We start from the raw sequence: 15,759 nt of genomic DNA on the forward strand, positions 1-15,759 counted from the left end.
GACTTTTCTATCCAAGTCGGTGTAGAGGAAACCAAAGTACCGGGGAGCAGGGAGTCAGCGCGCGCACACACGAACAGGCCGAACCCGCAGTTATCTCCATCGTCTTGAAGTCTATCGGCGGTGAAAATGATCAAGTGCGTGCAGGGGGTGTTGTGTCTCTCGGTTCTGGTGGCGTTCGCCGCCTGCAACGCTCCTCCGGTACCGTTAGACGACATCCTCATTGAGAAAACTTTCGAACCGGAGCAGTGCGTGCGCGCAGTCAAAGTTGGGGACTTTGTCAGGTATCACTACATCGGCATGTTTCCGGACGGCAAGAAGTTCGATTCCAGGTGAGTGTCTGACGACGGGATCGTTCTATTTTCACGCTCCGTGCGGAGCTGCACGGTGGCGAACAGCGTGCGCGATGCGTAAAAGTGCGCGTTTGTTGGTTCGCCAGAGTGAGCCACGCAGGCAAACTGAGCTCTGGGGTTTGATCCGAGGGTTCCCAAACATTTTCACATCAGCGAGCATAACAGGGGTCACACAGATGACCCCGTTCTGATCAGAGGGACAGTTCTGCCATTAAGAGACTTATTTTTAACCACACTAGATCTACTGAGATGTTCACTGTATGCTTAATTTTAAAATTTCTTCCACGACCTTTGAAGGTCTCTTGACTCAACTTTTGGAGACCACTCAGCAGTGCGTCATGCAAAATGGTCAACTGGCCAGTTCCACAGACACCCAAGGGCCCCTAAAGCTCCAGATGTTGACCTCAAATGGCAATTTTTGGTCATTTATGTAAATTGCTGCACATTTAAATCCAAATTTATGGAGTAAAATGTCAACTAAGTAAGGCTCTGCAGTGTTAGCTGATTTTGTGGCCCTGTTTGGTCAAACACCTACAAGATATTCATTCAGAAAAAATATCAACATGTGACATAAGAGGCCGAACAGCATTTTGACACTAGCATTTTAATCTGGTCTTAAATGCCTTTATCATGTATCTTAAGCAAGTCTTTCACACTTGTTCTTCATTGAGAGGCTTTTTCTGAATCAGTAGTCTTTGCAGGTTCAGACAAAATGATGACATTGTGAGAATACGTGCACATAGATACCATGAACTGGGGTTAAAAACCTGAAATCAGGGCCTTAAGGGATTTGTGTTGCTTGTTTGATTAAAGTTGTTGGTCAAGCAAGGAAACTAAGAAATAAATCACAACAGACAATTAAAACAAAGTTGTGTTTTTTTAAATGTTTCAGTTATGACCGTGGTAGCACCTACAACGTGTTTGTTGGCAAGAAGCAGCTGATTGCAGGGATGGACAAAGCTCTGGTGGGGATGTGCGTCAACGAGAGGGTGCTGGTTAAGATCCCACCTCACCTTGCCTACGGAAAACAAGGATACGGTGCGTATATTCCACTCCGCCGACTAACAGTTTGGAATGAGCATCTCTGCAAAGTTTGGGGACAGCCTGGCGTGGATCCCTCTGTGCAGCTGCTATAAATACACAGTTGAGTGAGAACAAAGCTCACTGTAACAATGAGAACAACTTGGCAGAAGCATGAGGGGCAAAAAAACTTTTTTTTTTTTGTGTTGTACGAGTCGGTCGAAGTAAAGAGGAAGTGGGCTGCTCTGGAGCGTCCATGTTCAATGATGTCAGAGGGACATCACAGACCAGGAAGTGGACCAGAGGACGCTGCTTTGGATGAAGATTGTTTGCTGTTAGAAGCTGCACTGCCAATGTTAATGCATCAACGTTGTAGCTGTTGATGTGCAAAAAATCTGCTGTTCAGAACAGAGCGTGTTTGTTGTCTGACATTATTAATATATTTTCATGTGATGGTTGTAATTAGAGGGAATCTGTCGAGGCACTGTTTACATGTAGAGACCGGTGTGTGTGCATGAACTATTTAGAGAGGAAAGAGGGGGCATGTGTGGACAGGTAAAAAGCTGAGGCCTCCACCAGCGGTCTATATATTAGAGGGATTACAAGAGGAAAAAGAAGAAAAGAGAGAAGCAAGATGGAGATTTTTAAAGTGGTATAGATGTATTTGCACCAGAGAGACTGCCACCTCATCAGTATTAAAGGTTCAATGGCTGCCACCGAAACAGTTCCCTGCTCCCCCTAAGTTCACCCTCTACACCTTATCTTCATTATCTTTATCTTTAAAGGGCTTCTGTGTGATACAGTGCGAGATAACTGCTTGACACGTTTTATAACCAGAGATAAATAAGTGTCGGGCTGCACGGTGGTGCAGTGTCACTGAACGGCTTAAATTTGCTGGTCTGCAGGTCCAAAAAAATGTCTGTGAGTTTGTTTGTGTTGGCCTTGTGATGGACTACCAACTTGTAAAGGGTGTACAGTCCAAAGTCAGCTGGGATACTCACAGATTTTCCTGTAAAGTTCTGGAAAAACATCACCAATTAACTGACTGATCTTGTAAACTGCCATAAATTACTTTCGAACATGTGGTATGCTTTGGTTTATGTTTAGGGGATGTGGTCTCAAAGTTATGCCGCATTTCTGTTTTGAAAATGTTTCACGCTGTTCATCAATATGTAGTTGGTACCTTTCATACTGTAATAAGCCCAAGGCAAAATATGTACAGAGCATGCTGCATAGTAACTATAACACCTGTGGTTAATTTGGAAATAAAGTTGGGAAGGTGACTGCTATGAAAGGTCATGAAATATGAAGTTAGATGAATATGCGATACAACATTCCACTTTTTCTCCACCTGATGATAAATCAAATACACTGAATTAAGGGCAATTTGAATCTTGTACTGACACAAAGTTAAACAAGAGATTTTCAATTGACGTCTATGAACTGAACAACCAGAACAAATCAGAATGTTAACCCATCAGTCATACTAATTAGCTTGAACAGGGGAAAGATATCAGGAGTGAAAATGCAAATACCTGGAGAGATTTATAAAATGACTGTGGTATGCTCAATGTGAGGATATGCTTTATGATACAGATTTCAGAGCAGAGATTTTCCTCTTTGCTGATTGGAGTTGGGTTGACCTGTTCTCTTCTCCTCTGCAGGCGACATCATCCCTGCTGACTCCATCCTCCACTTTGACGTCCTGCTGCTCGACGTGTGGAACCCGGAGGACGGCGTCCAGAGCAACACTTACCACACGCCCTCCGTCTGCTCCAGAAAGGTGGAGGTGTCTGACTATGTCCGCTACCACTACAACGGCACCCTGCTGGACGGGACCCTCTTTGATTCCAGGTTTGTTCGATACGATTCCTCATTTCACCCAAACAGTCCCACAGATGTGCACACCTGCTCTTCTATATCATGTGTTCTCCACTCTTTGATGCAGTCACACCCGCATGCGTACCTATGACACTTACGTCGGGATCGGCTGGCTGATCGCTGGTATGGATCAGGGCCTTTTGGGAATGTGTGTCGGAGAGAGACGCATCATCACTATGCCTCCGTCTCTTGGATATGGAGAGAATGGAGACGGTGAGTGTTGCTATAACTATTTGGTTTGATAGCTACAAAGCCCATTTCAGACTGCACTCCTTTCTGTTAATCAGGCAGCATCTGAACATGTCTGAATAAACATCCTGGTCATGTTTCTTTAAAAGTCACAATGGCAATTTTACTAAGTCTCGAGACTGTTAAGTCTCAATTGCATTAAATGATGGGAATGGACAAGTGACGTACAGTCATGACTCGATAATCTGACCCTTAGCAATCCGAAAACCTTGCTATCCGACAGGTTTTTAGGAAAAACGAATGGAACACATGAAAAACAGCCTTAACATACCGACAGCCTTGGCCGAACATGACATTTTATGTCAAAAATAAGGATAACAGCGTATTATCTGACTGAACAATCCGACAGATTGGCTACGTTCAGACTGCAGGACTTGATGCTCAATTCTGATTATTTTGTGAAATCCGATTTTTTTGCGAGTTCATTCACATTTCTAATTAAATGCGACTTGTATGTGATCTGCTGTGTGAACTTCCTACGATCCAAAAGTGTCCCGTATGTGCAGAGGAAGACATGACGACGTCACACACAGCGAGCGTGCTCAGTGTTTATGGAAGTAAACGATGGTGGAAGCAGAACTGGGACAGCTATCCTAAACTAGCATCAGCAGCCAAGTACTGCCTGTGCGTTGTGACCACTTCCCCTCGACCGCGCAGATTATTCTGATACTCATCGTTAATTGGGCCTGAATATCCAGAGACCAGAAAGTGCTATTCGGACCAGCCCTACTAGTTATTAGAAAACCACTATAAACAATAAATATTCACAACAAATGAGCCTTCAAGCATCAAGCCCTTCTTGTACCTTGACCTCCGTCTTGACAATCCGACAGCCTTGCTATCCGACATAAAAGAAGATTTTACATGTAGTGTTAGATTATCGAGTTACAACTGTACTTGTGTAAAGTCATTTGGGGACCTTTGTTTTTTTTTTTTAGCACTAGTGTTGGTCCCAAAACATTACAGAGAGCAAAAGACACAACTTGTGTTAAAAAATATCACAAGACACTTTTTTCCTTCGCTGTGCCCTTCAGTTTCTACTGTTACAAACTGAAATGTTCACATCAATGCGATTAAAAAGGGAGTCTGTAGCCATTTAGTTTCCTAAAATGTAACAGCTCAGATTAAAAAGATTCACTAATAATAAATGTAATCCAGGTTTTAACAAAAGGACCTCATGTTTAGTACGCTGCTTCCAGCTGTGTAGGAGTCTTTCCTCTGAGTTCAGTAAATAGCTGCAGCATCAGACAGCAGCAAGATCCATATGAGCGTCTCCACAGATAGAGAGTTGTGCGTATTCATGCACGTTGCCCAACAGCAGTAACTTTATCAATTACGTTTAATGATAAGTTATCACAGACATGGAAACAGAATTAATCGGGCTCTAATAGCAAGTTAAACTGTGTTCTTTTCGTCACCTCAGACAGGTGAGCTGTCACACAGAGTTACAGTTAACAAACTGCAGCTCAATCACTTGTTGGCTGTCCTCAGATTTAGTCCCGAGCTTCATCACAGCTGTCAGGATATTTTTAATTTGCTGTTGGTAAAATAGAAGTTATATTAGCTTCACTTATGGATAGAATTTTTAGTGTTTAGGAAACCGTAAATAAACAAGACTGGAATTTATTTGGCCAATTTGCTAAACTTACTATTATTTTAGATTTAATCTTGTGTTTCTTACATCATTATGTATTACACATCACTTGGTGTACTGTCTGATCTTGTGTAAATGACAAATATTGCATGGGGACCACAGCTCTCTCCTTCACTGAATGTCTTCATAAAGCTTGGAGAACATTAACACAACAGTGACCCATTTCTGAATGAAAGAACACCGTCACTTTAGCAGATTGATAAAGCAGCAATGTTACATATCTGACATCTGAAAAGGGTTTTATAAAACCCATGTGAGTGATTTTCCTGATTTGAAAGCCTCCGCTCCTTAGAGAGTAATAAGAAATTCATGACTGCAGTGAAAAGCAACAAGTAGTGCAGCTGCACACTTGGAGAGAAAGGTGGCAGTAGATCACACATGAACCAAATGACTCATCTTGTTTTACTCCCTCAGTCTCCTCAGAAATAAAGAATATTTGACAAATCCTTACCCTGATCAGTTTCTTTGGAGAAACTGCATCACTTCTTCTCACCTGATAAACATTGACCATTTTAATTTTCGTGGATCATTTAGTTTTTATTTTATAGCCAAATGTTCTTTCACTTAGTTCCTCAAATCCAGTTTTCTTTTTCCTCATCAGACCATAACTACCAACATGGTAACGTGACCTGGGGAAACGGTTAATCCAGCTCTGTTGTATAGGTGACAAAACCTGCCCATCAGCATTCCTAAAACTTACAACATTGAAAAAAAAATGTAGAGATGAATATTATAAGCAAGGCCCCCAGTTAAATTAGATATTCACTATTAAACCAGCTACAGTCATGAACAACAGTTGACATACACTTGTGAACACCATGTACATCATTGCAGTCTTAAGTTTCCAGTGATGCATGTAACTCTTAGTTCTCTAAGATGGAATCATTGAAACACGGGCTTCTGTCACACAGAAAAAACAATCATATATTTTGGTGCTTTCATAGATTTGTTAGAGGTCGTCTGGAAATATGACAAAATCTTCTGGGTCAAAAATATACATACAGCAATGCTAATATTTGTTAATATGCCCTTTGGCTACTTTCACCACAACTAGGCTCTTTTGGTAGACATCCACAGGCTTCTGGCAACCTTCTAGTTGTATCTTTGACCACACTACTCACTAACTCACCAGCCTGATTTAGCCATTTCTTTACCACTATTGATGTGTGTTATGTGTAAGAATGTGTAAATAATCCTCCTTTTGCAATGTTCCATTTACTTTGTGTAAAGCAGCAGTTTGACTGATAGCAAACAGCTCTGGAGCATAATACTACCACCACCATGGTTGACTATAGGTTTGGTGTGCTTCACCTTCTTTCCTCCATACATATTTCTGCTCATTCATGTTTGTTTTATCTGACCACAGAACTTTCCTCCAGAAGTCTTTTCTTTGTCCATGTGATCAGCAACAAACTTCATTCAACCCTTAAGGTGCTGCCTCTGGAGAAAGGGCTTCCTTCTTGCACGGCAGCCTCTTAGCCCATTGTAACATAAAACACGTTTGACTGTGGGCACCGACACCCAACCAAGTTTAAACAGATGATTTTGGGACCTTTAGCTGCTTTGGAATGGCCTTTCATGAAGTGACTTTCATGACTTGTTTAACCCTATTCAGGAATTTCATGTTTCCATGTGTCGAAGGTCTTTCAGGGTCTATTGGACTCCAAGAAAGAATATGTGCAAAATATTTGTTGGTATTCATTAAAGACTTTTATAATATGTTAAATATCACCTAAACCAAATGGCCTGGGGTCCAAAAGTCCTGAATAGCGTAAAGTCAACAACTCCTTTTTCAGATCTGTACTCAGCTCCTTAGACACTTCCATTGTAGTGTTTGTGGCTGAGTCTAATGAATATATCAAACTGGCTCAGAGGAGCCACCAGCTGTCATCAATTGTAATCACTCACAAGAAGCTAAGAGGCCATGCCACGAAGAAAATTAGTTTAACACAGCTTTCTAAATCACCAAAACTGATATTACAAATTGCTATATGTATATTCACAGCTGACAGATTTTGTCATATTTCTAGAAGACACAGAACAAATCTGTAAAAACACCCAAATCGTGTTACTGTGGCAAAGACGTGTGTTTCAATGACTCCATACTGTTAATTAACAACATAAATGATGGAAATTAATGTTTCTTTGGTTTTAAAAAGGTCCACATTCTGTTGTGTTAACATCACATTTTCACAATTTGCATTAGACGTTGAAGAGCAACAGTTTGAAAAACTAATTGTAACTTAGTCCTCTTACTGCTTACAAGTAAGGGATGGATCCCTGCAGTGGTTATAGGAGGTAGAACAAAAAATAATTCTTCTCATCCTCTTCTCTCCTCAGGTAGCGACATCCCAGGACAGGCGTCTCTAGTGTTTGATGTTGTACTGTTGGACCTCCACAATCCCAGAGACGGGATCGCAGTGACGAATCAGAAGGTGCCCGAGTCCTGCACAAGGAAGACCGTTGCTGGAGACTTTGTACGTTACCACTACAACGGCAGCCTCCTCGATGGGACATTTTTTGATTCCAGGTATGTTCACTATTTTTCATTTTAATTATACGGAAAGACTCAAACTAAACATTTAGATTCTCAACAGACGTGTATGTTTCGTCTGCTGTTCCACAAGCGGCCAGAGAGTGGCAGCATCTCTCTGTGCACTGGAGACATACTGAGAGATGAATCGAAACTTAAACCCTCGTGTGGAAGGTCTTTCCTTGTTTGTCTTGAATGTGAAAAAAGTTTCCTTCTTTGATCAGTGTTTTCAGTTAACATACAGGTCAATTACAAGTGAATAACAGCTCATTGATGAAGGCAGACCACTATTTCTGTTGTGTCTGATATCAACAGAGAATAATTTAATCTATATTTAAACATTTAATTTTAAGAAGATGGACTGAGAGCCGATGGATGGGTTTAATCAATGAAGATCACTGGAGACAGACAGTCGATTGCTGCCGGGAAAGAACTAACTTGAGCTGGAGATTATTCACACGCAATGATTTCTTGGACAACCCCCTTATTTGTGCTTCACTTTAATGTTCGCCACACATCTGCAAAAGTCTGTGTCTGCATCTTGCACAGTTGTGACGCTATTGTGTTAAAAAAAAAAAAAAAAACGTCAGTCAGATGAACACCTGCCAAAGTACTCGGAACTGGCTTTGTGGTTTCGGTTGCAGTCGGTGTCTCCAGGGCCACAATTTTCCACAATGACACACAAACAGATACACATGGTGAAACCAACATTGGCTACACTATCATAGCTAATAAAAGATATATGTTTATACACCACATTGAGATGTAGGACTATGATGAGCTAAAAATATATTCAAAGTTAAAGAATGTGACATGGGGGTGTAAAGGGACTCTTTTACCTAATTATTTCCTCCTACTCTGTACTGAAGGGCAGGACGACACCCATCCTCAAACCTCAACCTAATTTCGATCTCAACTACACATCTGTAAAGTTTTGTGTCTGCATCTTGCATAGTTGTGACACTATTGTGTTGAAAAAATGCAGTCACCTACGCAGTGCCTATGCCAGACATATGACGTTTTTGATTTGTCAATCGACTTTATGTTCGTGTAAGCAAAAAACCACAAATGCACCCCTCAGAACAGCTTGCCGGTTGCTGCTTACGTGCAGTGGTTTGGAGGGTAACATGTTTTCTTCCTTTGCGTCCTACAACAGACACTTTAACTCCTGTTGTCAGCACTTTTAAGTGTTGGGTATGATTCATTTGTCCCCTTCTGTGCACTGCTTAAACTTGTTGTATACTCATTTAAATCACTTTATATTATGAAACAGTCCTGTATGTTAAATTCACAACATGTGCCCAGATATTCAGTTTGATAATATTTTCTTTTGCACAGCTACTCCCGTAATCGTACCTACGACACCTACGTGGGTCGAGGTTACGTCATCGCCGGCATGGATGAAGGTCTGATTGGCGTCTGTATTGGAGAGAAACGCACCATCACCATCCCCCCACATCTCGCCTACGGAGAGGAAGGCACAGGTGTGTGTGTGTGTCCAAAGCCTGGATACTCTTATGTGTATCACGGATATGTTCTCTTGCACTTCTTTGTTGGCAATGTGTTATATTGAACACATTTTTTCTGTCATCACATCTCTTAGGCTCTAAGATCCCCGGATCAGCTGTGCTGGTGTTTGACATTGACATAATCGACTTCCACAACCCTTCAGATAACACTGAGGTCGTTATCACTTTCAAGCCAGAGGAGTGTGATAAGCAAACCAAGAAGGGAGACTTTGTCAAATATCACTACAATGCCTCACTGATGGACGGCTCATCCATTGACTCTACGTGAGTAAACTTCTGATGCACACTTGTAGGCCTCCTGGGAAAGCAACAGATCTTAGAACAGGGGTCGACAACCAGCGGCTCTTTCATCCCTCTGCTGAGGCTCCTTGTGGCTTTGGAAAATAAAAAATGAGTATTTTAATCCAAATGTATTTTATTTTAGCTCGTTAGTTTTTAAAATGTAATTCTAAATTTGAAGATTTTTGTGAACTTGTAACATTAAAATAAAACGTGTTTAATTTTTTTGTCACTCAAAACATGCGACAAACTGTGATTTTGACGGAAACTTTTCCCGCATGTTTCTCAAGAGTAAAGCTTTTCAACTTTGTGAGTTCTAATGTCACACTTGAGTTGTGTTGGGACTTTTTTTTTGTCAGAAGCGACTAGTGACAAATCTAGCGACTCTATCTGGTGTTACTGGAGACTTTTCTGGTGTTTTGGAGACTCTGAGGTGACAACACCTATTGTTATGCAGTTACTGTCCTCAGCGAGCAGAGGTGCTGCCGTGAGCTCCTCCGGTCCCAAAGTGCTCACAGGCGGCCAGGAGTCTGGTCAGCAGTCCCAGCTGCAGTCAGCAGGACAACCAGACGGCATTTTTACTTTGCTGCAGGTGGATAATTTAAGATCAGCTCTTATTTCATAAATACCAGGAGAATTCAAATAGACATTAAGTATTTTATTTGAAAGTAACCTCCAACCCAGCGTCTGAAGCACTGATGTGAGGACATGCTTTTCTTCTTTGGGCTGAGCATAGGAGGTCACATACAAGTAACCGTTATTGGCAGAGGTTAAACATCTGCCCAGCTCTGTCTTCTTTAGTTTCACAGCATCGCCAACTCATATTTCGCTTTCAGCCACTGCTGAACAAACAAATTTCAAAGGTTGCTTTTCTTTCTTTCTTTCTTTAGTTTCTCTGCAGCCGAAGCATCACACAGCATCCATACTGTTACAAAAAAAAAAGAAAGAAAGATGGACTGAGCACAACTTAAACATGTGACAGGAGACTTAATTGATTATTTGAATCTTCTGACGTGTCATTGTACGTAGCCATAATAACCCAAATATTTCCTGCATATCAAACAGCTGAACTAATAGAGACTCACAGTTTCTACAATAAAATCATTGGGTTAAGCTTAGAAGAGATCCAGCACTATCTGAGCTGATAAATATATATTTTTTAGGAAATACTGTTTAATGGGGTCACATAGATAATTAGATGTCATTTAAAATCTATCTCTGAGATGCTACCTACACAGTGAAGGTGAAAACAATTTAGTTTGCGGTACAACATTCAGAACTAACACTCTGAAAGTTCAGCTAATAAACATCTATCCTGAAACTACTTTGTTAATCTGGACAATCCACATCCACCGAACACAATTGTTTTAACTTCTTTATACTTAAGAAATCATCCGTATTTCTACTGTCTGCTGTATGATGTGTGTGAGTCCCGACTTCCCTGGACATAGGCTCCCATCCTTACAAATCCCATCTGCAGATTTAGAAGAATGACTTTTCATACTTAGCATATCTTCTCTTACTTTGGAGTTGAAGTGAGAGTTGCTGTGTTAGCCTGACTTCAAAATGTAGATGTAGACAAGCAGTTCCCAGAATTCAGCTGTTCTCAAAATTTTAAATTTGCATTTAATAATGATCACATTATCTTGAAAACCAAAACTTATCCTTGACAGCAGTCTCACTGTTAAAAATATTTTCCATCAGTCGAACCATGCTTGACAAAATGTCTTCTATACCTTGAAATGTTTTTTCTCACACAGCGAACTTTGAGAATATGTCACAAAATTCAAATACAATATAAATACACACAAATCAGTGAAAAAAAGGAAGTATGCGATACATTTAGAAGGCACAGAAGGCATATGCTTACTTAAGGTTGATGACTGGAAATACAGTTACTTAGTGTATTTTTGCTTCATTTAATTTATTTCAGGTATAATTATGGAAAGACGTACAACATTGTGCTGGGAGCCAATCAAGTCGTCCCTGGGATGGAGGATGGACTGTTGGACATGTGTGTGGGGGAGAAAAGGCACCTTGTTATTCCTCCTCACCTCGGCTACGGGGAGAGAGGAGTCAGTAAGTGACATACAAAAACACACACACATGCTTTACATGCAGCCAGTAGTTAAGGTTATTCAGGAGAGTGATTCTTTTTGGTTTTGACAATATATATTTCGAAAGTCTTTAAACAAATCATATGTGGCATTAGGTTCTTTCAGGAAAATTATCAAAATCTAAGCCTAAAATAGTGATGTTTTATCAATATCACTTTGTTCTACATGTCTCATGTAAAAAAAATTGCCAAATTCTGAAAATATTCACCACTGGCTTCCTCAGAAAATGAATCTTGCACTGGGCCTAGAGTCAGGATACATCCTTTCTTGGCAATACCAAGCCTTTTCCAATATCTGTGACATTTTTACAGAATAAACACACTTATGTTTCCTGGAATTCACCAATGCTGTTTGTGTGTTGTGTAGCTGATGAAGTTCCAGGGAGCGCTGTGCTGGTGTTCGACATCGAGCTGGTGGAAATGGAGGAAGGACTTCCTGAAGGCTACATGTTCATCTGGAACGACGAGGTGTCACCTGACCTCTTCGCTGAGATGGACAAGGATCAGAACAAGGTGGTGGAGCCCTCTGAGGTATGTGAAAACCTTTTTACTGATTGTTTTGTTTTTTTAAACACACAAATGCACATCTGCAACGTTTTCCTCTTTTTGCTACTACCTGTATACCCTTAACTTACCCTCTCCAATCTCTCGTTATTTCCAGTTTACTGACTACATCTTACAGCAGGTGAATGACGGTAAAGGCCGCCTGGCTCCCGGCTTCGATCCTTACCGCATCATTGACAACATGTTCTCCAACCAGGACCGCAACGGAGATGGAAAGATCACAGAGGCAGAGTTCAAACTTAAAGCAGACGAAGCCGCTGGTCATGACGAGCTATGACGGGACTGAGTGTAGAACTCAGATCAGGGTGAAAGGCGAAGGGTCAGACAGTCGGGGAATGGGGGCTTATAGTAAATATGTGGGTGGTAGAATAGCAACAGATGGGGTTGTATGTGTAAAGTGAGCAAGTGTTTAATGAAAAATGTGCTGACAGAGATTTTGTGTTTTTTTTATCTCGTGGACTGAGTTGATGGTCAAACGGCATATTCTCCGTTAAGTGCCAAATGAATCTGAAAAAAAAGAGTGAGGATTTAGGAAGACGATTATTTGTGAAGTATTGGAAAGAGAACACCTATTCTGAGGACTATGATGACAGTGAATGACTTTGTGTTTACCTCCTCGCTCATCAGGTTCTTTACGTCTTGGTTTATGTGACTTTTTTTCTTTTTTTTTGAAGGGTATAAAAGCACTAGTGTGTGAGAGAACAAACTCCACGCTCTCTACATTTAACACTCCCTTTACTTTACGGTCGTTTATTGTTGTCAAACTTTATTTTCTTCTCACTGAGTATTAATTTGCCTGAAATATCTGACAGCCTTCCAGAAGCGTTGACTTAGTCATCACCTACTTTAAGATACTGTGATGGAAGGAAGCTACATTGGTTTCCTAGAGGAGAAAATGAGTGATTGTTTTAAGTGAGAATAATAAATTATAGTAACATTTTATTTCTGTGGTTCTAGTCAACACCTTCCGCTTTTAAATGTCAAGACGTCTTCTGTGTTTTCTGCTGTTAAAACCATCCAACACAACATTATAACACTGGAAGGTCCACAATCCTTAAATGTTGCCATTGCTTTCCAGTCCTGCAATCACTTTTGCTCAGCTGTTGCTTGTTTGTTTCTTCTCCAAATGTCAGCCCCAGTTTAAGACTTTGTGTTATTGTGTGTGCATGTGTGTTTGTGAGAAAGACAGAGAGAAACATGTGTGAATGTTGTTTTTTTGTATTGCTTTTTTGTTCAGGAGAGGCTTGATGATGGTAACTATGTCAACTCATAATGTCCAATCGATTAAATGACCTGACCTAAATATGTGCTTAGCTTGTGTCTGTCCTTTTGTGCTTCATTCGAGTGCGTCTTGCTGAATACTACCGTTTTATATCAAGTCCAAGTATGCTATTTTTTATTTAAAGGTCTCAAAGCAACTTGTGCATTTTGTTAAACAATATAATGGTAATGGTTGTGGGATTTTTTAGAATTGAACAAAAGAGGAGCTGCTAGGTGCTCGGTGGTTAGCACCGTCGCCTTGCAGCTAGAAGGTCCCTGGTTCGCGTCTGTGAAGTTTGCATGTTCTCCCCGTACAGCGTGGGTTCTCTCCGGGTTCTCCGGCTTCCTCCCACAAGTCCAAAAACATGTTGAGGTTAATTGGTGATTCTTGTCCAGGGTGTCCCCTGCCTTCACCCTAAGTCAGCTTGGATAGACTCCAGCCCCCCGCGACCCTAGTGAGGATAAAGCGGTGTGTAGATAATGAATGGATGAATGAACAAAAGACAAAACTGGAGATATGATTAGGATGATGTGTTATCTGATATTCCAGACCATGGGTTTATGACTGGAGTAATCAGGTTAAGGGCTGGATCTGGAGAGTTATCACATTATCTAGAGGATGTGATGTCCTTTTCCTCTGCTGCCCCGAGGCTGTGGAATGCCCTCCCTGACCACCTGAGGGCCCCGCAGTCTACAGATGATTTTAAAACATAGCTTTTTTTTAAAAGTATTTTGCTGAACTCTGTTATTAGGTTCTACTTTTTTTTTTTTTTTGGACTGTTTAGTAATCTTAACTAGTTTTGTTTTACCCAGTAGCACTTTACATCAGCTTCTGCCAGGACAGCTGTGTACCAACACGCACAAGGGTGAGTTACAACAATGACAAACCCTGGTTCACAGCTAAACTCAGACGGCTCAGGTCAGACAAAGAGGCAGCATTCAGGAGTGGGGACAGAGACAGTTTCAGAGAGGCAAAGTATGCGTTTAGTAAGGAGGTGAGAAGAGCTAAGTGTCAGCACTGCGTCTGGCCAACAGCCTGAATCAGCACGACTGCAGATTTGAAAGACAATGGGACAATCCTGATTCCATCCTCCATCACACCTCAGACCAACCACAACCCATCACCTGCATTTCCTCCATCACAGCAGGAGCCTCACCACAGCTGCCCACCTCAGAGGCTCCCTCCCGAAAGGTGTCAACAAACTATTCAAGAGGCAGAACCCCTGCAAGGCAAGTGGGCCGGACTCTGTCTCTCCATCCACCCTGAAGCATTGTGCTAATCAGCTGTCTCCAATGTTCACAGACATTTTTAACACCTCACTGGAGACATGTCTCGTTCCAGCCTGCTTCAAGGCCTCCACCATTATCCCCCTCCCCAAGAAGCAGAGGACATCTGGACTGAATGACTTCAGACCCGTCGCCTTGACCTCTGTGGTCATGAAGTCATTTGAGCGCCTCATGCTGTCACACATCATAGACATTACTGACCCACACCTGGACCCCCTGCAGTTCGCCTACAGAGCCAACAGGTCTGTAGATGATACAGTAAACCTGGCCCTGCACTTCATCCTGCAGCACCCAGACTCCCCAGGATCCTACGCCAGGATTCTGTTTGTGGATTTTAGCTCTGCATTCAATACTATCACCTCCTGCAGGACAAGCTCTCCCAGCTGAACGTGCCAGACTCCACCTGCAGGTGAATCACTGACTTCCTGTCTGACAGGAGGCAGCACATGAAGCTGGGAAAACACATCTCAGACTCCCGGACCATCAGCTCTGGTTCACCTCAGGGCTGTGTTCTCTCCCCTCTGCTCTTCTCCCTGTATACAAGCAGCTGCGCCTCCAGCCACCAGTCTGTCAAACTCCTGAAGTTCACGGATGATACGACCCTCATTGGGCTCCTCTCTGATGGAGATGAGTCCGCCTATAGGAGGGAGACAGAGCGGCTGGTGTCCTGGTGCAAGCTGAACAACCTGGAGCTCAACACTCTCAAGACAGTGGAGATGACTGTGGACTTCAGAAGGAACACAGCCCCACTCACCCCCATCACCCTGTGTGACTCCCCAGTGGACCCCGTGGACAACCAATACCAGCAACTCTCAAAACATTGTTGTAAATAACACTCCCATTAAATATGTTTTTTTAAATTTAAATTTAACTTTGATTCTTTGCACTATTACAGTTATTTTTATTTTTAGTTACTTTACTGTATATTTATTGTTTACCGTATATTTATTGTTGTTTTATTGCACCAACCCACCATAACAAATTCCTCGTATTGTGTGAACTATACCTGGCAATAAATCTGTTTCTGATTCTGATTC

General features: G+C 41.7%; 1 protein-coding gene across 1 annotated transcript; it reads left to right on the plus strand.

Annotated features, from left to right (window-relative positions):
* Positions 1–53: 53 nt before the first annotated feature.
* Positions 54–13,483, plus strand: fkbp9 (FKBP prolyl isomerase 9). Its single transcript, XM_008290725.1, has 10 exons — positions 54–329; positions 1,243–1,388; positions 3,035–3,224; positions 3,319–3,464; positions 7,495–7,684; positions 9,026–9,171; positions 9,291–9,480; positions 11,429–11,574; positions 11,979–12,142; positions 12,273–13,483. The coding sequence occupies exons 1-10, from the start codon at positions 127–129 to the stop codon at positions 12,450–12,452; spliced, it is 1,701 nt and encodes a 566-aa protein (XP_008288947.1). The 5' UTR covers positions 54–126; the 3' UTR covers positions 12,453–13,483.
* The last annotated feature ends 2,276 nt before the right edge of the window (positions 13,484–15,759 follow it).

This window comes from Stegastes partitus, unplaced genomic scaffold (assembly GCF_000690725.1).
Source record: "Stegastes partitus isolate 25-593 unplaced genomic scaffold, Stegastes_partitus-1.0.2 Scaffold692, whole genome shotgun sequence".
NCBI lineage: Eukaryota > Metazoa > Chordata > Actinopteri > Pomacentridae > Stegastes > Stegastes partitus.

Coding starts and splice junctions, on each gene's coding strand:
- fkbp9 (XM_008290725.1), top strand. CDS start 127: ATGATCAAGTGCGTGCAGGGGGTGTTGTGTCTCTCGGTTCTGGTGGCG. Junction 9,172..9,290: donor CTACGGAGAGGAAGGCACAG/GTGTGTGTGTGT, acceptor CACATCTCTTAG/GCTCTAAGATCCCCGGATCA. Junction 11,575..11,978: donor CTACGGGGAGAGAGGAGTCA/GTAAGTGACATA, acceptor TGTGTTGTGTAG/CTGATGAAGTTCCAGGGAGC.